The 26,084-nt window shown below is 39.2% G+C and overlaps 2 protein-coding genes across 6 annotated transcripts in view; one reads left to right on the top strand and one right to left on the bottom strand.

Moving 5' to 3' along the window:
• The window catches only part of FIG4 (FIG4 phosphoinositide 5-phosphatase), a 137,393-nt gene extending 118,561 nt beyond the window's left edge, over nucleotides 1–18,832 (bottom strand). For 2 of the 3 annotated variants that reach the window (XM_066247846.1, XM_066247847.1), the window contains exons 1-3: nucleotides 18,539–18,832; nucleotides 2,205–2,303; nucleotides 53–176 (exon numbers count right to left, since the gene is read on the bottom strand). In XM_066247846.1, the coding sequence (XP_066103943.1) occupies nucleotides 53–176; nucleotides 2,205–2,303; nucleotides 18,539–18,604 (289 nt within the window). In that variant the 5' untranslated portion in view covers nucleotides 18,605–18,832. The remainder of the gene's footprint in view (nucleotides 1–52; nucleotides 177–2,204; nucleotides 2,304–18,538) is intronic. The other variant, XM_066247849.1, reaches the window with a different exon arrangement.
• A 1,064-nt stretch (nucleotides 18,833–19,896) lies between these two features.
• Nucleotides 19,897–26,084, top strand: part of AK9 (adenylate kinase 9) — a 178,054-nt gene continuing 171,866 nt past the window's right edge. For all 3 annotated transcript variants that reach the window (XM_066247994.1, XM_066247991.1, XM_066247993.1), the window contains exon 1: nucleotides 19,897–19,903. The gene's annotated coding sequence lies outside the window, so the exon portion shown is untranslated. The remainder of the gene's footprint in view (nucleotides 19,904–26,084) is intronic.

Genomic DNA, 26,084 nt, shown 5'->3' with positions numbered 1-26,084 from the left:
AAAAAAAAAAAAGAAAAGAGAGGAGGTAGTAAGGGGAAAGTATCCTTCTTACCTACAACACCGAAAGCAGAAACAGCTCGGAATAACCCGGAGGAGCCTTTCTGTCCCATCTTTGTTCTGTTTCCTAGATCCAAGCGGCCAAGAAGCTCTCGCACTTCTTGTGGAGTATATACATGCTAAAAATAAGTAAATTTAATCTGTAAGGGGGTGCTTACTTTTTACATTGATTATTTACTCTTTACTCCTGAAAATTAAAAGTTGCCTACAAGAATAATTAGCTATTTTACAGGAAAGTACAAAATCAGTGCAGAACTAAACTATAATTTTAAAAAGCCAACAAATTCTTTAATATTAGCAATTAAGGGTAGTTATTGGATCATGTTGCTATACTAAAAAACTGTATCAAAACCTTATCTTCTGCCTGACCAGTGGAGGCACAGTGGGCCCGGGACACTGAGGGCCCCAGTGCAAAACCCCGAGGTTGCCAGCTAGAGCGCGGGCTTGCCAGCTTGAGCGCAGGATCATCGACATTACCCCAAGGTCACTTGCTTGAGCCCAAAGTTGCTGGCTTGAAGCCCAAGGTCGCTGGCTTGAACAAAGGGTCACTGGAGCAGCTTGAGCCCTCTGGCATGTATAAGAAAGTACATATAAGAAGCAATCAATTAAAAAAAAAAAAAGAAGCAATCAATAAACACAGTGAAGCAACTATGAGTTGATGATTCTCATCTCTCTCTTCTCTTTCTCCCTCTCTCTTTCTCTCCAAACAACCTTATCTTCTGAGCTAGAGATTTAAAGAATCTACTGACAAAGTTCAAGAAATCTGTAAACCCCTTAAAATTGCATGCAAACTTTTGGTTATATGTGTATATATACATTTTTATAAGAAGACCCATAGCTTTTCCTAGCTTCTCAAAGAGAACCCTGATCAACCATTCCCAGCCTCAAATAAAGCCAGGAATTATTATATTATATTAATACAAATTCCCAGATTTAAACAGTAGGTGAGACCACAACACCTGGGAGGATAGGAAATCACAAAATAGAATTGATCTAAAAGTTATTATAACACAGAAAATAATTTTGCAAGAGCTTAGTGAAAATGAGTTCCAAACTGTAGGTATCAATATCTTTCAAAAACCAGAAATCCATATGAAGTCAGCAATATTCACAGATAGAAACTTTAATACAAAGGATAAGTTAGTCCCTCTCACTGAAAGGGTTCAAAGGAACTGTTTACCACCGCCACATGTATTTCCCTTTTGACTAATGGCCTCGTGTTTTTGTGCCACCTGAATTAAGTCTCATATTCCTGGCTCTGGATAATATAACATCTGGATAAAAACAGCTTAACTTTCCCCTAGTGCATAGCAAGTCATCAGAAGAGGGACAACAGGTGATTTTTAGCAGCATAATAAAGTCTGCGGTATAGAAGTCCTCTCTGTACTATAGAAGTCCTCAAGTACTTTCATATTGAAGCACAGTATTAAATCATTTCTTTTTTTTTTTGTACTTTTCTGAAGCTGGAAACGGGGAAAGACAGTCAGACAGACTCCCAATGCGCCCGACCGGGATCCATCCGGCACGCCCACCAGGGAGTGATGCTCTGCCCATCTGGGGCGTAGCTCTGTCGTGACCAGAGCCACTCTAGCACCTGGGGCAGAGGCCAAGGAGCCATCCCCAGCGCCCGGGCCATCTTTTGCTCCAATGGAGCTTCGGCTGCAAGAAGGGAAGAGAGAGACAGAGAGGAAGGAGAGGGGGAGGGGTGGAGAAGCAGATGGGCCTTTCTCCTGTGTGCCCGGGCCGGGAATCGAACCCAGGACTTCCGCACGCCAGGCCGACGCTATACCACTGAGCCAACCGGCCAGGGCCTAAATCATTTCTTTAATAGATGAATAGTAAGAGTTAATTGACTTATTAAAATGTCACCCCTTTAAGAAAACATATTCTTACCTTATCCAAAGGGTTTTCTCTGTAGAACAATCAAATTGAGAAACAAAGTGCAATCCTGCCATACTATTGCACATCAGTAATTTCTATTGTAGAAACCACATGAGAGATTCAAACTCTAGCCAACTGTGAAAAATAACTGTAATTTTTAGATGCATAATAATAAAATTATATACCACTAGAAGGTGCAAAGATATTTCACATCCTTCAAACAAGTATAAAAGTTGCTGCTGTGTGCAGGTTTGCAAGATACTTACCCTATCATCAATTATGACCAAATCCTTTGGTTCTGTTCTGTCAATTTTCAAAACTCGGTATTTTGTTTCTGCATGATTGCTCCCAACTAGAAAGTACCTCTATAAATAAAAAGGAATGTCATTAGTTCTTTTTTAAGGCATTCTGCTTTACACACATTTAATAACTACTTCACTTTTTGAAATTAAGTACATTAATAAAGTGAGATTACTTTTTAAAATAAATATTTGTTAACTATAACTGGCAGATTAAAGAAAGGCTGATTCAAAAGGTCAATTTGAACACTGAAATATTCTTAGTGGTGGAAACATCAGTCTGATATCTAAAACGTACCCAATAACCAGGTCAGATGAATTTAATTATATTATACAGAGATTAGCCTAACTGATGGGAGACTGATGTTTAATCTTTTCCAGGAAGGAGCAGCTCTAGTAAGAATTAGAAAGCTCAACATATAATTAGAAATGCTGAGACAACTGTCACTATTAAAATATTGATATTTTATCAAATAAATCTTTTAAAATTTTCTATAGAAGACTGAAAATGACTTTAATATAGCTACTATAAAAATCCACCCCAAAGTCCTTATAAAAGATTAAAATGAGTGTACTTTCCCAAATGGCTTTTTATAGATAAGCTACAAGAAATAATTAATACTTTTTCTTTTCTGAAACACTTCCCTGGAGCATTATACCTGAACATATTAGTCTTCTTATATGAATACTAAGAAAAGAAGGAATAATTAAACGGTAGAAAAATACCAATCTTACATTTAAATGAGAATTCATTTAAGAAGATCTAATTAAACAAGATGAATAATATTAAAGTTGCATTTAAGAAAATAAGTAAAACTCCAATAATAAATTATTGAAAGATATTTTGCTTCAAAAATATCCTTTAAAATGTGGCACATTTTCAAAACTGCAAAAAGTGAGAAGACATTGCCACAATCAACCGGCATCTTACCATCTTTTTGGTCAAATGAGATTATAGATACACAAAGCAATTAAATAAAATTCTCCAGATAAATGAGCAAACAATTCAAAGCAGGAAAGATTAATGTGGATTACTACAAATTCAGAGAATGTCAGCAGAGTCAGGACCTGCACTGAGCCTTCAGGGATGGGTAAGATTTTAAAAGTAAGATTTTACTATATATCAGGATATGAGCACTTGGTTTTATTGTTTTAACAAAAATATGTAGGAATAAATACTTTTTTTTTTTCTTACTGAGAATATACCTGTTTATAAAGGTCCGATCTAGGCTTCTGGTTATAAAGAACAAAATTATATGTTAGGTGCTGGATTAGTCTGTCTCAAGAGGAAAGCTAACAAAGGCAATGAATCAATTTCTCATCTCCTAGAAGAAGTAAAGTCTGGATAGCAATACCTGTTATAATGAGGTGGGGAAAAAAGGAATTATAATAAAAATTTTGTAAACTACCTTAGGGAAGCAGCTAGAAGGGCAGGGAAACAGGGAGAGGGAGGACGTCAAAGGTTCTCAGCTGGCCTCAGCTCATTCCTTCCCTGAGGCCGTACCGCCACGGAGAGTAGAAGGGTAACCGACATAATAAAATTAACTCAGAAGAATGGTTTGTAAACTATACATGTTTGTCAGCAGAAAAGGGAGCCGCCTTCTTGAGGACTTCAGGAAAAACAGATCCTAAGTGAGGAAATAGCAAGTGCAAAGGCATGAAGTGGAAGAGGCTGGTGTGTGTATTAGAAAGACAAGATTAAGAGACAAAATGCTCATAAAACACTTAACAGTAAATAGTGTTCAACACAAAGAAAGCACTCAATGAGTGTTAGTTCCTTTTCTCTCCTTTATTTGTAAGACGGCAAGTCTATGCTATTATATTGAAGAAAAGGACCACAAACAAACAAAAAACTCAGGGAGAAGAGGAGCATCCCAGAGGAAGAAAAGCATGCATGTGCAGAACCAGAATGGAACCAGAAATTGGAAGAATGTACAAACCTATTAGTAATCAGTCTTTGTTCTCAGGAGAGAAGAACATGCAAATCAACAAACATGACTAGCAGGCTATAACAGAGGTATGAACTAGACAACACAGAGGAGCACTTAATTCATTTGAGGAAGGTCAGAGCAATTATGGCCTTGTCTAAATTTGATTAGGGGCATGTCTGCACCCTTCACCTAATTATAAGCAGCTCAGGAGACGGGGGCTAACTCCCTAACCTCTGTGGCTTTTCGTTCTAACCCAGTCACACAGTCTGGTTCCACAGGCACTGGGTCAATGTTAGGTGGAAGAACCACCGCCTACCACAGACTAACCATTTCATTTGCTGGGTATCTTTCCAGAACAGTTATACTAACCCATCTTTTATGTGTAAGCACACAGAAAGATAGCCCTTTTTAGTCAACCACTCAGTTAGGAGGCACATCACAGCTTTAAGGGAACTAAAATCCCTGAATGGAATTCCCATAATTTTAATAGATCCTAGGAAACCTAAGATCAATTGCAGCAGGACTATGACTTGGCAGTCTGTAAAAAATAAATCCTGAGATTCTAGTGGACAAATGCATTACTGGCTTCTGGAACAGACACATAGGAGGACAGATCTACACCTCTCATACCCAGACCACTCCAAAGCCTTCGAGAAGCAGAGGAGCGAGCCAAAGCCAAAAGCCACAGAATTCACAGCAGATCTGAGCAGAAAGAAGCAGGAAGCGGTCTAACTATCTGCATTTTCTCTCTTCTGGAGTGGTCCAAGCGTCCTAAAAATGTTTTGTGCAGTGAAGAGCGACCTCATGTGGGGTCAGTTATGTGGAGAAAAAAACCTCAGAGGGCCTGCTGTGGACAGGACCACTCTCATGCACTGCCCTCTAGTGGGCAGTTGGTCACTGACTTTCACACAAAATGGATTTTAGCATTTTGAGGCCTAAAAATTGTCCTGATAAATTCTTCTCCATTGCTGATTTTTCCAAATTTTCTATTTTGGAAAATTTCCAAGCCTACATTAAGATAAACAGAATATACAATGAAACCTCACATACCCTTCGCCTAGATATTTGTTCACATTTTGCCACATTTGTTTAATCTCTCTCTCCCTCTCTCTTGAGATAATGTTTTTTCTTCTGACCCATTTGACAATGAGTTACAGGTATCATAACACATCACCCCTAAAAATCTCAATTTGTAATTCCTAAAAATAAGGACAAGATACAAGGACATCCTCCCATATATTACAATATTATCTACATACAATCAATACTTAAATTTCCCCAAGTGTCCCTATAATATCCTTTATACCAGGATTTTTAAAAACCAGAATCCAATCACAGGTCATCCATTGCATTTGGTTACTACATCTTTTAAAAAAATCTTTTCATCTAGAATAGTCCCCCTGTCTTTGTCTTTCATGACCTCAACATGTTTAAGGAGTTCACATTTTTTATATCAATTTTCCTAGCATTCTATTGACATCATTCATTTGACTACTTACTAATGAATGTCTCATATGTGTCAGGCACTAGGTTAGACACCTGAGGGAAAAAATAAATTAAAGATAGATTTTGGAGATATAACTTGCTGATGGATTAGAATAAAAAAGAAAAAAGGCTAATTGATACAATTACTTTTGTTTGAGTAACTAGCTAGATAGCAGTACCACTTACTGATGTGAAAATGAGTGAAGAATAAACAGGTTTAAGGGTAAACCAAGAGTTCTGTTTACAAATGCCCAAAGAGATCAAATGGGAACTTGGTATGAATCTGGAGCTCAAAGGAGAGGTCTCAGTGGATGTTATCAGCACATATATGGTATTTAAAGTCATGGAACGGGCTTACACCTACTAGGGAGAGTTAAGGTAGAGACAACCCCAAAACTAGGCTGAAGCACTGCATTATTTAGAGGCTGGATATATCAATAGGAAGGAACTAGCTGAGAAGACTGAAAGTGTGATGGGCAGTTAAACAGAAGTTAGACAGATACTAGCAGAGTGAGGAGTACAGGCCAAGCACAGGTCAGCAGGGTGAAAGCCCCAGGTGCCCAGCAACGGGCAAAATTGGGAAGACAAGGGCCTACCTCCCAGCGTAACCTTTCCTCCACTAGCATATTGCTGGTCATGTGGTTTAGACCTCCTGATTTCATATCCCTGATCATGCGATTTAAACCCTCCCCTGACCTCTCCTTCCCTGCCATGTTGCTAGTCATGTGGGCTAGACCCCCTTAGAGGGGGGATGAACAAGGGGGCCAGAGAATATCCCTTACGCATTCACCCTTAGGGATAACATCCAGGCTTCAGTTGTATTTCAGCTCCTGGCCCAGAAAACCAGCAAAACCAGACAAGTGATGCCACAGCTGACCTCAGGACCAGCTGCACTGACTAATGACTCCCTGCCCTGGCACAGACAAATCAGTGGAGACCACAGCCTGAAAACTACACACTTGAAGAGCTACTGAATATTCTATTGAGATCCTCTCCTGGAACCTCCCCTAAGATCTCATCCTTAAAAGACGACAGAACAGAGGACACAGCACGCTCTCCCTCCTAGGGGTATGCCCAGGCCTTTCCTCTCCTGTCCCCTTTCCTTCCCCCACACTTAGATATATACCTCCTAAACTCCAAGGGTCCTCACAAGACTTGCAACCAGGAAAGCAGCGGGCAGTGGCAGCTTGCTCGGGCTCACCCCCTGAACCTGTCTCCAAGGCCCCCTTTTCTCTGACTTCCCAGTGAGCCAAAGCAGCCCCACCTAGGCTCTCCTGTTGCTTCTTCCATCCTAGGCCCTTCCTTGTTTCACTGTCCCCAGCTTTATTAAATTTATTCTCAAAATCACCTGGACACATGTTGTGAAATTTTTCCTGTACGAAGTCAAGAATCCACACACTACTGGCTGACCCTAGGCAGACCCAAAGGGCCCGGTCCCTTTACTGGTAACAAAAGGAAGGGCCAGTGTTTAGGGAAAACCCAGGACAGCGTAGTCATCAAAGCAAAGGGAGGTGACCATTTGGAAAAGGAAGGAGCAGTCATATCCATATCAAATGCAGCTGAGAGGTCAAGGTTAATGAGAGAGAAGTGCCCAAAGAATTTGATAACAGGAACTTGTGAGTGGCCCATCTGTGGGCAGTCTCAGTGACAAAGTGGAGGCAAACTCCATGACAGCGCTAGCTGAAGAACAAATGGGTAGTCTTCTGGAGTAAAGATGGAAGAGTGAACACCTCCGTTCCACCCGAACGATGCACAAAAACTATAGTGAAAGTTTTTTATTTTTTTTTATTTTATTTATTGATTGATTTTAGAGAGAGAAACACTGATTTGTTGTTTCACTTATTTATGCATTCATTGGTTGATTCTTGTATGTGCCATGACTGGGGATCAAACCCTCAACGTTGGCATATCAGGATAATGCTCTCTAACCAACTGAGCTAGCCAGCTAGGGCCAAATGTTTGATTTTTAAACCAACTCTGAAGGACAAAAGGAAGAATGAAAAAGACAGTGGCAAAAAAAAAATCATTTAAAACTGAAAAACATACCTAAGCTGGCAGTGGGGAAATCAAGAAGCAATTCAATTAACACCACAGAACCTCCAAAAGGTGTGGAAATCTGTGGAATCTCTTATCTCTGGAGGCAGAAATGTAAAATTCCAGAAAACTAAAGATAAAAAGAAGCACAAGCTTCTAAAGTGGAAAAAATAGGCTTCAAACCAAAGATCAAGATAGAATATCATTAAACATTCTCAACAGCAACACTGTAAGGTGAAAGACAGGGATATAATTCCTTCAAAATTTTAAGAGACAATTTCAATCTTTAATGTAACATCAAATCTATCAAATGTGAGGATAGGATGTGGACATTTTCACACATGCACGGGCTCAAAATAATTACTGTCCATGCACATTTTCTCATGAAGCAACGGAAGAGGTGCTCCACCAAAATGAGGGGAAAAATCGAGAAAGAGAAAGACACAGGATCTGGGAAAATAAGGACATTATCACAAGAGGCTGTAGGATGGTGGTGAAGGGAGCAGGATACCAGCCGTGCTTTGGGCCTTGGGAGAAACCAGTCCAGACAGGAGCCATTGCTGCAAGAAGATGAAACCGATAAGAATACCTAATGTGTATGAAGGTATTGAGAGGAGGTTTCCATATTTGGAAAAGTTGAGGCTGAATTCATTCTAAATTCTTAGTAAGAACTAGGGATTACAGAAGGAAGGAAAGATCATCTCAAGTACTAGCAGCCTGAAGTTCAAGCGGTGAAGGTGGAAAAGGAGGTAAACAAAACGCCCAAAAGCAGCAGAGAAGGAAAGAGAGAGGTCATTGAAGAGTGCAGGATTTCCATAAATCAGGCCTGCATCAGCTGGACTGCCTGAATGTGTTCATACATGAAGCCATGAATGAATCACCTCTGCTAGGGACACCTTTGTGTATGAGTTTGTGGATATGTGGGGGGAGAGAGAACAGGGGTTAGGGTGGAGAATTAGTATACAAAAAAAAAAAAGCTATATTAAAATGTCCTTTAAGACAGAAATAATCTTGAGTTTTCAGAAGTTAAGCATCAATATTCAAGAGGATGTTTAAAATTTCAGTATGTAACTTTAACTGTGGTGACTCAGTAGAAGATGAATATGTTTCTAAAATATATACATGAACCCCAAATAGAATATAATAGGTAACCCATTTAACAGGAAACGCAGTATCCACTAACATTATTATCTCCTTTTATAATGACAGGCTAATTAATCACTCACTTTACATCTGAGAGAAGAATGTCAATCTTCTTGAAATAGAAGAAATTTTCGGTTGTCTGACAGCTTCAATTAATGTTAACCTTCACTTGAACCTTCAGAATAAAGGTATTCTTTTTTTAAAGATCACCGTGAAGTTACTTCTCACAATCTGACAGTATTTCAGGCCTGCCTTCCCACTTATTCCAGCAATAATCACTAATGCAGCCCAGAAAGGGAAATGGGTCCCTGGCAGTCAAAAGGGATGTCTCCAGCCCCGGCCAGATAGCTTCATTGGTAGAGCATCATCCCAAAGCACAAAGGTTGCCAGTTCGATCCCCAGGCACATACAAGAACAGCTTAATGTTCCTGTCTCTTTCTCTCTCTCTCTCTCCCTTCCTTTCTCTCTAAAATTTTTTTTTTTTTAATTTTTTAAAAAGGGGGATAGCTCCGAGTTCACTCTTTACAGATTCAGAACTTTACTGATACGTAAGTTCCCAATTCCTTCTGGAAACAAGTGTGAATCTCTGGTACCTCCAACCACACCTTCCAAATCAGTTATGCTTCACTCTCCCACCTTATATCATTTACTCCAGCAGTCCCCAACCCCCGGGCCGCGGACCGGTACTGGTCTGTGGGCCATTTGATACCAGTCCGCAGAGAAAGAATAAATAACTTACATTATTTCCATTTTATTTATATTTAATTCTGAATGATGTTTTATTTCTTTAAAATGACCAGATTCCCTCTGTTACATCTGTCTAAGACTCACTCTTGAAGCTTGTCTCGGTCACATGATACATTTATCCGTCCCACCCTAAAGGCCGGTCTGTGAAAATATTTTCTGACATTAAACTGGTCTGTGGCTCAAAAACTGTTAGGGACCACTGATTTGGTCCCCTGCTCCAACCCTTTAGCCAACCGCATCCTATACTGTTCTACTCCATTCCCTAATTACACAAATCAGGCCAATATCGAGGCTAATTAAGTAAGCTGCTTTCTTCATAACATAGGTCTTACTTACTTTATTCTACTTTGCATGATGGGGTGGGGAAGAAGGAGAAGCTTCCTTAAATCTTTTTGGAACAAGGCAGGAATTAAATAAATCAATCCATACCTACCTATCTGCATACATACATACAAACAATTTTGAGCTAGCAAGAGTAAAGAGTATCGTAACAATTTCACCCCCAAAAAATACACATGCAGACACAAAAATCTGCCACAGTTCTGTTCGGCTACCAATTTTAAAGTCAACTGCTTTATTTCTTTATTTATGAAATGGTCGTCACTTACTAAATGGTTAAACCCCTATGACAATATATATTAAACAGGGTAATAAATTGGGAATCATCTAGAGTAAACTGCAGTGTCACCCATAATAAATTCAGGTGGCTAATTCCCCTGTGGGCAACTCCTAGTTGCATTGAGCTGTATGAGCATTAGAACTGGATCTGGCCTTAGTTTATCTGTAGGCTTGGGTCACAGGACAGTTGAAGGTAAGAGAGGGGTTATATGAGCCAAAGGGCAGCATGAATCTGTCAGGCGCCAGAGAGAACAGGTGAGTCTGGGAGGGAGCAGACCCTTCACAAGGTGATACCTGCATACCTCCTGCATGCCGTCTACCAACCCACCTCCCTTTCCTCTCCAACCATTCTCGAAATCCAACCCTAAACACAGGTAACAATGACAGCCTTTACTTCACCCAATTATCCTTTTAAATAAAGGCCCAGGACAAGAGACAGCCCATCTTGTCCACTGTCTGTTTCTTAATGTGCACCCTAATTCCTTCATAACCAATCAATACGCTCCCACAAACCGAAACAAGACTACCCACTTCTTTCACATAATTGTCAATAATGACTTTGGTCCATCTTTCAAAATTTGCCACTCTGACGTGAAAAATAAAAATATTTTTAAATTTTATTGTCTTGATAGAAAGTTGAATACCTTTTCATAACCATACTTCCTTTTTGGCAAATTGTCTATTTATGTCCTTGTCCTTTTTTGACAGGTGTTTTTATTTTTCAGACTACTTTACAAAAGCTTTCTGCAGATAAGAATATACTACTTTATTGTTCAGGTTACTAGTAATTTCTCCATAGTCTTTTGATTATTTGTATTTACATTTATAGTTTTAAATGTTTTTATTAAAACTGACCAGGGCTAACCTGCACAAACAGTGTGATATTACAGAAATGATAGAATGTGGCTTCTGAGGCCAGGCCACAAAGACACTGCAGCTTTGTCCTTGTTTCTCCTGGATCACTCTTTCTAGACAAATCCAGCTAACAAATCACAAGGACACTCAAAAGTCCCATGGGATACCCATGAGGTAAGGAACTAAAGTCTCTTGTTAACAACCAGCTCAACTTGTCAAACATGTTAGTGAGCCATCTTGGAAGTAGAGTCCCCAGCCTAGTCAAGACTTCAGATGACCACAGCCGAGTTAACATCTTGACTGCAACTTTATGAGACCGTAAGCCAGAACTACTCAGCTAAGTCATTCTCACATTTCTGACCCGCTGAAACTGTGTGAAATATTAAATGTTTACTTTTATTCAAAGCCATTAAGTTTTGGAGTAATTTGTTACAATACTATAGATAAGTAAATACAATCCCTACATCACACCACACAAATATTAATTTAATTTGAAATACCCCTGAACATAACACTTAAAAGTATAAATATTTTAGAGGAAACACAATAAAATATATTTGTGATCTGGGAGTAGGCAAAGATGTCTTACCTAGGACACAGAAGGCAATAACCATAAACAAAAAAGTAGAAAAATAAGATGTCATTGAAATTTAAAACTTTTGTGAATCAAAAGGTCATTAACACAATATATACATATATCAAATCATCTCATGATATACTTTAAATACCTTGTAATATTGTCAATTACACCTCAATAAAGGTGAAGAAAGAGATCATTAAGAAAATGAATAGGCAGGCCCTGGCCAGTTGGCTCAGCAGTAGAGCGTCAGCCTGGTGTGTGGAAATCCTGGGTTCGATTCCCGGCCAGGGCACACACAAGAAGCACTCATCTTCTTCTCCACCCTTCTACCTCTCCTTTCTCTCTCTCTCCCTCTCTCTCCCTCTCTCTCTCTCTTCCCTCCTGCAGCCAAGGCTCCATGGAGCAAAGTTGGCCTGGGTGCTGAGGACAGCTCCATGACCTCCGCCTCGGGCACTAGAATGGCTCCGATTGCAGAGCAACACCCCAGATGGGCTGAGCATCACCCCCTGGTAGGCAAGCTGGGTGAATCCCGGTCGGGCACATGTGGGAGTCTGTCTGTCTGCCTCCTCTGCCCCGCTTCTCACTTCGGAAAAATTTAAAAATTAAAAAAAAAAAAAGTAAATGAATAGGCAAGTCACTGACTGAAAGAAAATACTCACAAAATATATAAGGGACTTGATTTCAGAATATATAAAGAACTACAAATAAAAAATAAAAAGTCAAACAGCCCAAATTTTAAAAGTGGACAAAAAACTTGAACAGACACTTCATAAAAGAAGATGTAAAAATGGCCCATATATGATATAAATGAAAAGACACTCACCATCATTAGTCACTAGGGGAATGCAAATTAAAAGCATAATGAAATACTATAAATCCACTAGAATTTAAAAGACTGATGATACCAAATGCTGGCAAGTATATGAAGAAATGGAGGTCTTTTTCACACACTGCTGATGGTAGTGTAGAATGGAACAGCCACCAAACACTAACACTATGACCAGCAATTTCATTCAAAGGTATTTACCCAAGAGAAATGAAACACATGTCTATATATACTTGTTCAAGAATGTTCATGTTCATAGTTGGCTTAACAACACCCTAAATGCTAAAACAGTCTAAATCAATAGGAAAAATGGAAAAACAAATTGTGGAATATGTATACAATAGATTCCCACTGAATAATATAAAGGAAAAAACTGATTCAAGATGTATGAACCTCAAAGACATTATGCAAAGCAAAAGAAGTTAGACTTAAGAGAGTATGTACTGCACAGTTCCAATCATATGAAATTCTTGAATATGCATAACTAACCTAAGGCTAAATAAAAATTAAAAAATATAGAGTATCAGTGCCAGGAAGGTAAAGGGAACAGATTGGATAGGGACACAAGGAACTTTTTGAGACAACATTGGTATGTAGTTTACACACGTGTATACCTCTGTCCAAATTCTACAGCTTAGACTTGTGTGTTTCAATTTATGTAAATTTTAGAGGAAAATAAACTTGTAAAATAATAAGTGGTAGGCAGAGAATGGAAGGATGATAGATAGTGTTGGTAATTTAGAATCTGAGTGATAGATATGGAGTTTACCTTATTGTTTACTTTGTATATGCTTGAAATTTCCACAATAAAAAAGCTAAAAACAAAAATGTAAAGACATATAAACCACAACCAAGTGTACTAAGTTTTCTGATTCATCAGAAATATGATTACTCTGTCAAACTGATAAAAAGTTTGTCATCATTTACTCTCCATGTCTGTAAGTAATTTGTTGCAGTCCATTTACCAGCTACCTATGCCTGGCAGCAGTTCCTGACCACATTCTCAGCAGCACTGTCCTAACCTCTCTTTGCCTCATTTATTATTTCTTTACCAAATAATAATAATAGCAGAATAATAACATTCACCTCTTAGAGGTTTTATGAGTATTAAATAATAAAATATATGGAGAGTGCTTTAAATCAGGGGTCCCCAAACTTTTTACACAGGGGGCCAGTTCACTGTCCCTCAGACCGTTGGAGGGCGGGACTATAAAAAAAAACTATGAACAAATCCCTATGCACACTGCACATATCTTATTTTAAAGTAAAAAAACAAAACGGGAACAAATACAATATTTAAAATAAAGAACAAGTAAATTTAAATCAACAAACTGACCAGTATTTCAATGGGAACTATGCTCCTCTCACTGACCACCAATGAAAGAGGTGCCCCTTCTGGAAGTGCGGGGGGGGGGGGGGCGGATAAATGGCCTCAGGGGGCCGCATGTGGCCCGTGGGCTGTAGTTTGGGGACCCCTGCTTTAAATAGTGCCTGGCATAGAAGTGTTCCATAAGCATTAGCAATTATTCTCAATACAACCTGCTAGTTTGTTTTTTTAATTCCTAGGACCTACTTAGTTGCTAGTAAGTTTGTGCTTTTTCTAAGTTATTGACATCCCTTAAACTTTGAGCTTCTTACTCAAAAACATCTTTTTGCTTATATCTTTGCTTAAGTCAAATCTACAAAAAAGGACCTGATCTGTGGTGGCACAGTGGATAAAGTGTCAACCTAGAACACTGGAGTCGCCAGTTCGAAACCCTGGGCTTGCCTGATCAAGGCACATATAGGAGTTGATGGTTCCTACTCCTCCCCTTTCTCTCTCTCTTTCCTCCCTCTCTAAAAATGAATAAATAAAATCTAAAATAACCTATCTTATATAAATAAAAATGTAAATGTTCGTTTGTTCAAAATCTTAAATCTCTGAAAGTTCTTTATTGTTTTGAAATTTTGACACAACATTGCATTTGAATATAGATGTCACACCTGTGACAGGTAAAAACATGCTTTTTTGAAAAACAGCGCCATCTGTTGGATGTAAAAGCAACACATGCTATACTAAATATTTTACAATTCCATTTCAATGTTTCCAATTTACGATCCATTTACATGCAGCCAGACTTGATGCACAGTTGCAAGCACAGCGATTGCGTTCTGCAGCTTCAGATCTGCTTTGTTCTCAACAGAATGAACGCAACAGGCCGAGAGTGGCTAAAAGACATCAACGAGAAACAGCAGATCAGTGTCAAGCACGACTCCGTGCTCAGCAATCACGCGATTACAATCGTTTTACAATCGTTTTGCATTCCGGTACAACCCAGCTGATGATTATAGTTTGAGCCGGCATGTTCTCATCGGCACTATGACTGAAGTGTGTCTTTATTGCAAGGCTCTGAAATTTAATGGAGAAACAAAAGGAATGTGTTGCGCCGCCAGAAAAATTAAACTGCCTCAACTTGGAGAACCGCCAGAGTCATTAAAAACTTTGCTTGCCGGATATACCACCAAATCAAAGCATTTCCTATCTAACATCAGGAAGTAGAACTCATGCTTCAGAATGACATCATTCGGCGCAGAAATCGTAACAGCTCAATCCATGCCAATTTTCAAAGTGAAAGGACAAACGTATCATAAAGCAGGTCCCCTGCTTCCATTCCCAGATGGTCAACATAAATTCCTAAAAATGAATTTCATCAGTGATGGCAATGATGAATTGAATGCACGCTGCGGAATTTCTACCGGCATTAAAAGGTCCATCGTTTCCCAACTGCAAGAGCTTCCTCACGAAAAAAACAATTTAGTGCATTTGTTCAAAACAGCAATTGACATGATGCCATCTGATACACACAAGATTGTTATTCATGCTGACAAAACGGCTGCTGGAGAACATGTGCGAAGATTCATTGCTCCAACTATAGACGAAGTAGCAATTGTTATAGTCTGAGATCAATTCCAACCTAGACATATTATTCTTCATCAGAGAAACAATCAATTGACAAAACTTGCAGAAACTCATCAATACTACGATGCCCTGCAATATCCAATCAATTTTTGGTGCCAATATATCACTTCAACATTAGGATGATAAATCCAGTCAGTGGTGAAGAAACAAATATGAAATGCAGTGCAATGAAGTATTATTCATACCGATTAATAATTTGAGAGAATGAAGACAATCACATTTTGAAAGGCCGTCAATTGTTTCACCAATACATTGTAGATATGTATGCAAAAAATCAAAACAGAACACTTGATATTCACCCGTTTCAATCAGACCAAGCTTCGCTCTGAAGAATTTGTTCATTTGTGAGATGCAATTGTAAATGACGGTAATACAACTAATGTTAGAAGACTAACAATTTTGCCATCTTCAAATACAGGCAGTCCACATCATATGCATGAGTATGTTCAAGATGCAATTGCCTATGTTCGTCACTACGGGCGTCCAGACCTATTCATTACATTCACATGCAATCCAGCTTGGCATGATATAAAACAACGCTTACTTCCTGGGCAATTGCCGGTGGATAGGCATGACATCACAGCACGTGTTTTCAGACAGAAGCTGAAATCGCTAATGGATTTCATGGTAAAACATGAAGTGTTTGGGTCTGTGCGCTGTAAAAAATTAATGAGCAATGTCGTAGAAGCAACAATCTTGACAGGATCTTTCAAAGGTGAAGATGTCCTCATCCCTTGCATTCCTATGATTCCAACGGATATGCCATTTCAATTTAAGAGATTGCAATTCCCAATTCGATTGGCGTTTGCAATCACCATCAACAAAAGTCAGGGCCAATCTTTAGAATTGTGCGCTTTAGATCTACACAGGGATTGCTTCTCACATGGACAATTATATGTTGTGTGTTCTAGACTTGGCAAACCAGATAATCTCTATATCTGCACAGACAACAGAACAACAAAAAATATTGCATACCCACAAGCATTGTGAAATTAAACATATTAGAAACGTGCGCTTTCTCTTTTCTTTCTTTTCCATTTAACCAGACTGAGCCACAGCAATGCATGGCCAGGTACAGTTAGTTTAAAATAAAGGAAGAACCACATGCTAGCCTGCTGAGGAAACTGAGGTTCAAAGATTAAATGCAGCAGACATCTCTCAGGCAGTTGCCCCACCATTCCCTGAAACAAAGGGGTGTTTCCACAGACATCATTACTGCCAGACCCTTCCTGGCCACCATGGTTTGTCCACACAGGGGCAGATTCCCAATCATCACCGAGTCAGATTCCTTCTCCAGCACCATGCTGTGTCCATGGGAGCAATCTGAGAGGGTTCTCATACCCCGCTACCTTGTGTCTGCCTTTCCCCCAGCTGGAGAGTTGGATTCATCCAACGATTCTTCTATGCAATGGATCCTCGAGCATCCTGTTGATAAATTCACCTCTTACTTCTAAGTTGGTCAGAGTTAGTTTCCATTACTAAGATGACTGAGAGGCATCAAAACAGAATTCTAGAACGCATATCTCTGTGTTAAATCCCCTCAACCAGCATTTATTGAGAGCCTACTGTTCACAAAGCACTGTACTAGATCTATGCTGAGTACACAGGACCAGTGAATTTTGACTAGAAAACAGGGTGGAACATTACAAGGTGAGAGAACAGCAGAAAAACAGAGATATTAGGAACTGAAATAAATACAATTTTACTGCAGGATAAGGCACAGAAAAGCACATAACTTAATCTTCAATAAATGTTTGTTGAACTGATATTAGATATAAGACCAGATAGACAAGTTGAGGACCAATCATATATGGCTTTGAATGAGAAACTAAGAAATTCAACATTTATTTTACTCTCCTCAGAATGGTGGCTACCGAAGGTTTCCGATTCAGAAGAGCCCTATAATATGAATTATGCATTAGAAAGAACATTAACATCTCAGCCAGTCCTCGTGAATGCTCAGTTTATTAATGGGCTGAAATTTCTATATTTTCAGGATAGTATTAATGTTTCTAACTATTTGCCAGCACACTGTACAGAAAGCAGAAGGTTTTGCTTCAATGTCAAAATGATACTCTGTATGACTCTACTCAAAAAAATGAAATATTTGCAAATGCACTATATTAGATAATTTGATCTTCAGGTTTGAATCTAATCAAATGAAGCTGTCAGTGGAATTAATTTGGGATCAACAGTGTTTCTACACTAATGATGACCTGAGGCAGACATGTCATTAGGACCATGTTAAAACTGAGAAAACTGTTAAGATAACTACCTTCTTGTACTCTATCTAATGAATACAACCCAAGTTCCACGTAATATAACTTGTAAGACAACAGCATAAGAAATCTTGTTATATGCATATCTTGTCATCACGAAGTGTAATTTTAAACACAGAACCTAAATCCCAATTTAGAAAAACTATTTTCTAACCACACAAATGACAAAGTATACACTGTACTTCTATAAACACCATTCCCTAAATTTTAGGGAGCTAGTAAACTATCATAAAAACCTGGCCTGCTTATCTGGTTAGCAACTATATATTTACATGGCCATTTGAAGTAATAAAACAAAAAAATGTATTAGGAAAAAGTCAAGCGAAAAGCAAAATAATTTTATCCAAACAAATTAGCTATCTTTAAACAAAAACAAAGTTTTTCTTTCCTTTCAAATAAAGAAAACCAAAAATTTCAGTAATAAAAATACTGGTAATTAGCATCAATCACAATGATAGTATTACATGGCATAGAAAAACAGACAAGTTACCAATTCGAAGGTTAAAATATATTCTCATACCCATGCCGGTAGGGTATAACTAGTGAGCCACAGAATTCACAACAAACTTTCTTAAAGTTGAAAAGAATCCAGTAACTCCTACAGAATCTCATAAACAGTGTCTGAGATCTACAAGCACCTGTTCCAGTTTGTTCCAGCCATGGCTTTTAAGTGGGGGGGGAAAAAGCACCAGCGTTCTGGGTGAGATAACTGGCTGAAGCCCCTCCGGTACATTCCCCAAGGCTGGGATTAGAGAACTGGCGGTGGAGCCGCAGCTGCCTCTGCCCCCGGCCCACGCCCACTACCCGTCACACCCCGCCAAGTCCCGCCGCGCCGGGTACTTACAGCTCTGGTCTCATACAGAACCAGCTTCTGGACCGAGCTGATGATGGGGGCGGCGGCCGAGGGCATGGCCGGAGCAGATGAGAGCCCCACCACAGGGCACCAGGCCGCGGCCCAGGTTGCGGCAGCCTCCGGGTAGCCCCAGGAGACCGAGAAAGAAGACACCTCAGACCCTAGACAAGAGATCCAGCCAAGATCCAGCCAGGCAAATACTTCCAGGGCACTAAACACAAAGATAAATGTTTAGATCACGGAGAACAGCTCAGGTGTTTCCGGATCCTGACGCCCCACCTCCCGGCAAGCCCCGCCCCTAGAGCAATGGGGCGGGGTTGGAGGATGTACCATAGAGAGGTCGGGTAGAGGTTCCCAGAACTTGATGCTGCCCAGAGAGGGAGCGGAGGGCGCCATCTTTGGTGCTGGCAGTAGAAAAAGAGGACGGGGAAGATAGTCAAGGTAGTTGAGTCTCTCGATTTATCTGGTAATTAACTTTGGAAGAAGGGGAGGTTTGGGACTGGGTTGCTTCTTTTGAAGCGCTTTTCCGAGTTTCAGACAGAGCCGTTCCCAAGTTGGTCTGGTTTTTTTCCCTACTTCTGTCTGTCTTTGCCTGGACACCTGCTTGTGAGGACCTAGGTTCGAAACCCTGAGGTCCCCTCTGACCGCGCGCGGGTTGGGGGGTAGAAGTGTTGTCTTTTCAGGGTGGGATCATAGACATGACTTGATCATAGTCATTGGCTTGAGCCAAAGGTTACTGGTTTGAGCAAGGGGTCACTGGCTGGGCTGGAGGCGCCTCCACCAAGACACAGATGAGAAAGCAATCAATGAACAGCTAAGCTGCTACAACGAAGAATTGATGCTTCTCATCTCTCTCCATTTCTCTCTCTCTCGTAAATAAATAAGAAAAAAAAATTTAATCACCTAATATTGGAAATTTTGGAGTTTGCCATGTATTTGTGCGGGAGACTAACTAACCACTTGTAAACTCAACAAAGGGACTGTTGAGGGTCGTGCAGTGCGGTGTAGTGGAGCATTGGCTTTGGAGTCAGGCAGTTCTGTGTTCAAGTAAGTTTTCTCCCACTTGATGTGTGTGACATAAATGGGCAATGCATGTGCCTTCTCTGGTTATCGCCTTACTAATTTGTGAAAAGCAGTGTATTATAATAATGGACACAAAATTAGGTACAAAATTGAATATTTAAAATAAGAAAATAAATTACAGTCCCACCGCCTGAAACTCCGCCCTCGAGCTCCCCCCGCCCTTCTCCAAGAGTGCCTGCGCGCTGCATTGCCAAGTTCCCTAGGCAACCGCTCAACAGAGAGGGGAGTTACCCCAGGCGGCTATAGTTCGCCAGCGGGGTCCGCTGCGGCCGGGTAAGTAGGGATGGAAGTCCCCTGACACAATGCATTTAACTATAGATTGAATGAGATTCCACTTCCTGCGGGGACCCCTGACCAATTCCTTTTCTTGCAAAACTAAACTTGTAGATCTCCATAAATTACACTTTTTAAAACTACTTCCCCTTTCAATGACTGTTTTCATTCCACAAATATATACTTACTGAGCGCCTATTCTGACAGCCTAACATGTACTGGTTGGCAGCTAACCTACGCAGAGTGCCAGGTTTTCCAGGAATTCGGCCCCCTGTAAATCACAGGACCCACTGCTAGAGGGTATTTCAACTGCTAAATATAAGGAAACTTTAAAAATTTGTGTTGAATTTAGTATTAACACATAATGTGATATTAGAGATTATATAACAATGTAATATTGGAGATAATAGTGTAAATTCAAACTTGAGAAATTACAAAACTTTTAAAATAAATATTTAATAATTTAAGTTGACCAACATTTTTACAATGAAAACAGGACAAAAATTGAAGAAAATAGTATTGTAAATAAAAGAAACATTTTATTCACTGCAACAATAATACACTTAAATGATAAATGCATAATAAAACATTTGTAATAGTTTATATTGTAATTATGCTTACATGTCTATTAATTTTTAATAGTAATTGTAAGAAAAAAGTACTCATTTAGTAAAACTAAATATCAAACAAAACCACTAATTTGGAGTGATACTTGAATGTATTTATCATTTTCTAATTTAAAAAGTCTGTTTTATGCAACTATAAATATATAATCAAAATGTGTTATTAATAGATATGGTTTGAGGTTAGATTTCCACTTTAAAACTCGAATTTCGGGAAAATACTTTAAAATTATACGTATTTGGAAATTATTTAATAGATAATGAATTAATAAAATGTGAATTGTGCTTACCTGTCTATGATTGAATATTCACTGAGAAAGAAATAATCATGAGTCTACAATGTCGTATGTGCCGTGTCCTGTGTCCTGTTTCAGTAAGAAGTACACAAAGCCATTTGCTCGCTCGGTAAATCGAGCACTCTCTCAAGGTCTCCCGTGCGGAGCACATGCGTCTCATAATCGCATCTCGCTGCACTGTACTGATCCTTGATGAATCATCATGTCAAATACAAATACGTCACATCACACACAATGGATCGACTCTGCATCAATCGAATACGGACGTTTACAGATTAGTCTAACAATATCAAAAAGGAGGACATGTAGGAGGACACTTTTTGAGGGAGGATGGAACTTACAAAAGGACTGTTCTCCCTAACCTTAAATTGGGCACCTTAAATAGTTTTAATTTTTTTTTCACAGTTTAGTACTCTTTTTATTAAGAACTAGAAAGATGACCATGTCAGTTCTGACATTTTGCATTGACTTGGATCTTTTAACTGGAAAAAATATTTAGTTCTCTTGCATTTTATAATGGAAGCCAACTCTCCTGAAAATGAGTTAAATATTTGCACAATGTTTTTATTTAGAATAACAACTCTTAAAATATCTGTCAAATTCTGGTTTTCCAATACTTTAGTTTTTAGTTATTATACTATAAGCACTTCCGTTTGAACTTTGTCTTAGTTTGCTTCAGCCAGAAACAGATCCTGAGACAAAAATTTGAGTACAAATAGTTTGGGAATAATCCCCAAAACAACAACAAGGAAGTGAAGGAAGCTAGTAAAGGGAATATTGTCAAGCAAATTTCTCTGTGGGCTGAATTCACTGGAGAACTCACTTGGAATTAATGTATGTCTTAGTTATTTCCTCATAAGAGGCAAAGATGCTGGAGTATTTGTTTATCAACTCCCACCAGTTATTGGCTGAACATTAATCATCTGGAATTTCCAGTCTGCTCTGTGCTCAGGCAAAATAGGTTTTGGCAGCCAGAAAGAGCCCTTAGGCAGAGTCACACATGCCCACCAGCAGTTGGAAATCAAGCTGGCCATGCATGGAAAAGGTGTACACTGAGTAGACATGAGCAGGGCACTAGTAACATCTGCTATGTTCCAATTTTTCCACCACTCATATCCACTCCTCCCCCATACTAAGTTCACACCATCTGTCACTGTGGTGTCTGGCCCCAATTTCTAAAAGAAATGGACTCAAAAAAAGATGATTAACAGGACAAGCTACAGAATCCATTACTGCAATTAATCCTAAGTATGTAACTGATAATTCACCAGTTCCCTCCTCTACCATCCATTCTAAATTTACCTTACCCTTAGCTAGCATTTGTCTAAGTTGTTTTACCAGTAGGAAAACTAGCTTTCATCCCTGGAGTGTACAACCCCCAGTTACGTGTCCTTATCAGGTTGAGATTGCCACAATTATCCATTCACTGAGTATGAAAGCATCCAGAGGAATCTCAGAGAAGCCCTGAGTTCAAAACATCTCCCTGCTGCAATTACATAGCAGCAACTCGACCTCCACCAGTGTAGTAATTCTTTAACAGGTAATGTGGAGCCAAACATGACCAGGTGGCAGTAGCAATATTAGGTTTAGTTAAACATAAGTGGATCCCCTGAAAGGTGCATTTCTCTCCTCACACAAAACCAGGACTTCCAGTACAGTAAAGCCTCAAGTTTTGAAGAAGTTTGGTGCAAATTCCTCATGTCAATCACAGAATGATAGTGGGAAGAGCCACTCGTAGCCAAGACTTTGTTCAAAGCATATTGCTCATCTTGAAGTACAGTGTCTCAATCCCACACAGTCCCAAACTATTGTTTTAACTACCATTCTTCCCTGGCCTGTTAGCCCAGTTGATTAGAGCATCGCCCTGAAATGCCAAGGTTGTGGGTCTGATTCTCAGTCAGTGCACATAGAGGAAGCAACCAATGAATGCACAACTAAGTGGAGCAACAAATAAATGCATCTTTCTGTCTCTCTCTCTCTCTCTCTCCCCCCCCCTCCTCTCTCTGTCTCTCTAAAGTTAATTTTTAAAACATTTTTAAATAAAGAGGCCATTTTAACTAACTATCAGACCAGCACCTTCTAGGTGAGGTGGTATGTGGTAGGATCAGTAGATCCTCCTTATCATGTCTCTGTTACTATAAAGAGGGTCCTTTGATCCAAAGCAATATTATGTGGGATTCCATGATGATAAATGAGACAATCCAACCCTCAGAAAGTGGTGCTGGCCAAGGCTCTGCAGGTAGGGAAGGCAAACCCATACTAGGAACACACGTCACCTGCAGCCTTCTCCAAGGTGAAGGGGTCCTGGACAATCAATTTGTCACTGAATGGATGTATCATATTGAGGGGTCAGCCTCAGTCTCTTCTGCAAACAGGTAAGACATCTAGCAGAAGTAATAGCTAGATCAGCCTGACGAGAGGAAGCTTTTTTGCTGAGCCCATGCATAGCCTCTATTGCCTCCCTCCCTGACACCATGTTTATTCCATCTGTGAGCCCATTAGGTAAGCACCAAGGTGACAAAAGACAAAGACTAATTGTCATTTACTGGATACTTGTTCTGTCCACCTGGTTGATGATCGCCTCTTCTAAGTTGGATGCTTTGTGAGACACAAGATCCACATATTTGTGTTCATTTGTATTTGTTTTCTATGCAGCGTAACAAATTACCACCCATTTAACATTTTAAAACAACACGTTTATATCTCACAGTTTCCAAGTCCAGGAGTCCTGGCATAGCTTAGCTAGGTCCTCTGATCAGGGTCTCACAAGGCTGCAATCGAGGTGTTGGCTGAGCTGCATTTTTATCTGGAGGCCCAACTACAGAAGAATCTGCTTCCAAGCTCATTTACATTGTTGGTAAAATTTATCTCTAGGACTGAAGTCCCAGTTTTCTTACTGGCTGGTGCCCAGAGGCTGCTCTCAGCTTCTAGAGACCACCTACTGTACCTTATAACATCGTGACTTACTTCTTCAGAGCCAACCAGGAAATCTCTCTCCAGCCTACTAAGAGGGACTCTTATATAACATAATGTTATCATGGGAGTGACAGTTCTATTACTTTTCTTTAAATCTGTGTTTTTTAATTGAATTTATTTGGGTGACACTGCTTAACATACTTACTATACTTAGAAGCAAGTCACAGGCTGCAATTGAAGAGAATTACACAAGGGTAATCAAGACCTCATCAGAGGTCACCTTAGCATGTGTTCTCTATCTAGTACACCGTTCTCATAAGTTCATTCACATGCTTCTTCCCCAGACTCTTATCTTCTAATCTTGCTCCTTCCAGGCCTTTGACTAAGTGAATTAGGACCCACTCCAAGTATCTAGCCAGGATGTTGAAGCATGACTGATGGGAGCAGCCCACATATCAGTAAACTCTTATCCAATTAACATTCCCCTACCCAGCACTCTCAAGATCTCCCAGGTTGTTCTCCTGGTTCCTCTTGGTACAGGCAGTCCCCAGGTTACAAATGAGATAGGCTCTATAGGTTTGGTCTTAAGTTAAATTTGTATGAAAGTTGGAACAGGTACATTTACCTATTAAATGCAAATTAGATGTTTGTCTTAACATAGTATTTATTTTTACCTTTCTGTGCATATAAATACTTAATCATTTTCAAACCTATAGAACCTATCTCATTTGTAACCCAGATTATTTCAGTAAGTCTTGTAATGTATCCGTGATTGAGTTTTCTATATAGATAATTAATTGTATCAACTCAGAATAATTATTTTCTTTCTTTTGTCTTGTTATGATCTTAAAAAGAACATCTGGGCCTGACCAGTCAGTGGTGCAGTGGACAGAACGTCGAACTGGGATGTGGAGGACCCAGGTTCGAGACCCCGAGGTCACCAGCTTGAGCGTGGGCTCATCTGGTTTGAGAAAAAAAAAAAAAAAAAAAGCTCACCAGCTTGAGCCCAGGGTCACTGGCTCGAGCAATGGGTTTACTCAGTCAGCTGTAGCCCCACGGTCAAGGCATATATGAGAAAGCAATCAATGAACAACTAAGGTGTCGCAACGAAAAACTAATGATTGATGCTTCTCATCTCTCTCCGTTCCTGTCTCTCTGTCCCTATCTATCCCTCTCTCTGACTCTCTCTCTGTCTCTGTAAAAAAATTAAATTAAATTAAATTAAAAAAAATATGTTTAGCCTGACCTGTGGTGGCGCAGTGGGTAAAAGTGTCGACCTGGAACGCTGAGGTCGCCGGTTTGAAACCCCAGGCTTGCCTGGTCAAGGCACATATGGGAGTTGATGCTTCCTGCTCCTCCCTCTGTTCTTTCTATCTCTTTCCTCTCTCTGTCTCTTTCTCTCTCTGTGTCTCCTCTCTCTAAAAAAATGAATAAATATAATGTAAAAACTAAATTAAAAAAATTTTTTTAATATGTTTATTAAAAAAAATAAAAAGAACATTTTTAGTATTTAATCATTAAATATGTTTGTCTTTTATTATATCCTTTATCAGTTTAGGGAAGTTTCCTTCTATTCCTAGTTGCTAAGAGTTTATCTTTTATTAACCATTAAAGGGTGCTGAATTGCCTCACACTTTTTCTATTATGGATAATCATATAGTTTTTCTTCTTTATGTTGATGTGATTACTTAATGTTCTCATATTAAGCCTCAGCCTTGAATTTCTGAGGAAAGCCTAACTTGATCATGATGTTAGTTGAATCCAGGTTTATATTATATATTGCTGGATTCAACTTACTATTATTTTGATTACGATTTTTAAAATCTTATTTATGAATGAAGTTGGCACACAATTTTGCTTTTTCACACTTTTCTTTGGTTTAGGTATGGAAGTTATAAGAGACCCATAGACATATGTAGGAAGTCTACATACACTTGATCTTTTCTCTGAAAGAGTGTAAGATTGTGAGACATGGAGCTCTTCAAATAAAACTATCTGGTCTCTTTGTGGGAAGATTTTTAGTTACTGACTTTCTTTCCTTAATGGTTATAGAACCACTCAGGTTTTCTTTCTTTTTTTCCATGAGGAACTGATTTTTCTAGGAATTTATCAATTTTGTTTAAGTTTTCAAATTTATTCTGGATAACTGTTTATGATGTCCTCTGATCTATATCTGCAACATTATTGTTTCTGTAGTCCTTCTTTTCTATATCTAATATTGTTTGATAGAGTAGGCAATAAATCAGCAAGTGTTATGGAAGAGTCAACCAATAAAATTAACAAACACAATGTAAACAACATTTCAACAACATGATGTCCAACAAATGTAAGTTGCATATATTTTTT

The sequence above is a fragment of the Saccopteryx bilineata genome, chromosome 12 (genome assembly GCF_036850765.1).
Source record: "Saccopteryx bilineata isolate mSacBil1 chromosome 12, mSacBil1_pri_phased_curated, whole genome shotgun sequence".
In the NCBI taxonomy this organism is placed as follows: Eukaryota; Metazoa; Chordata; class Mammalia; order Chiroptera; family Emballonuridae; genus Saccopteryx; species Saccopteryx bilineata.
The sequence above is the reverse complement of the archived record's forward strand: the minus strand, read 5'-3'. Positions and strand labels throughout refer to the sequence as shown.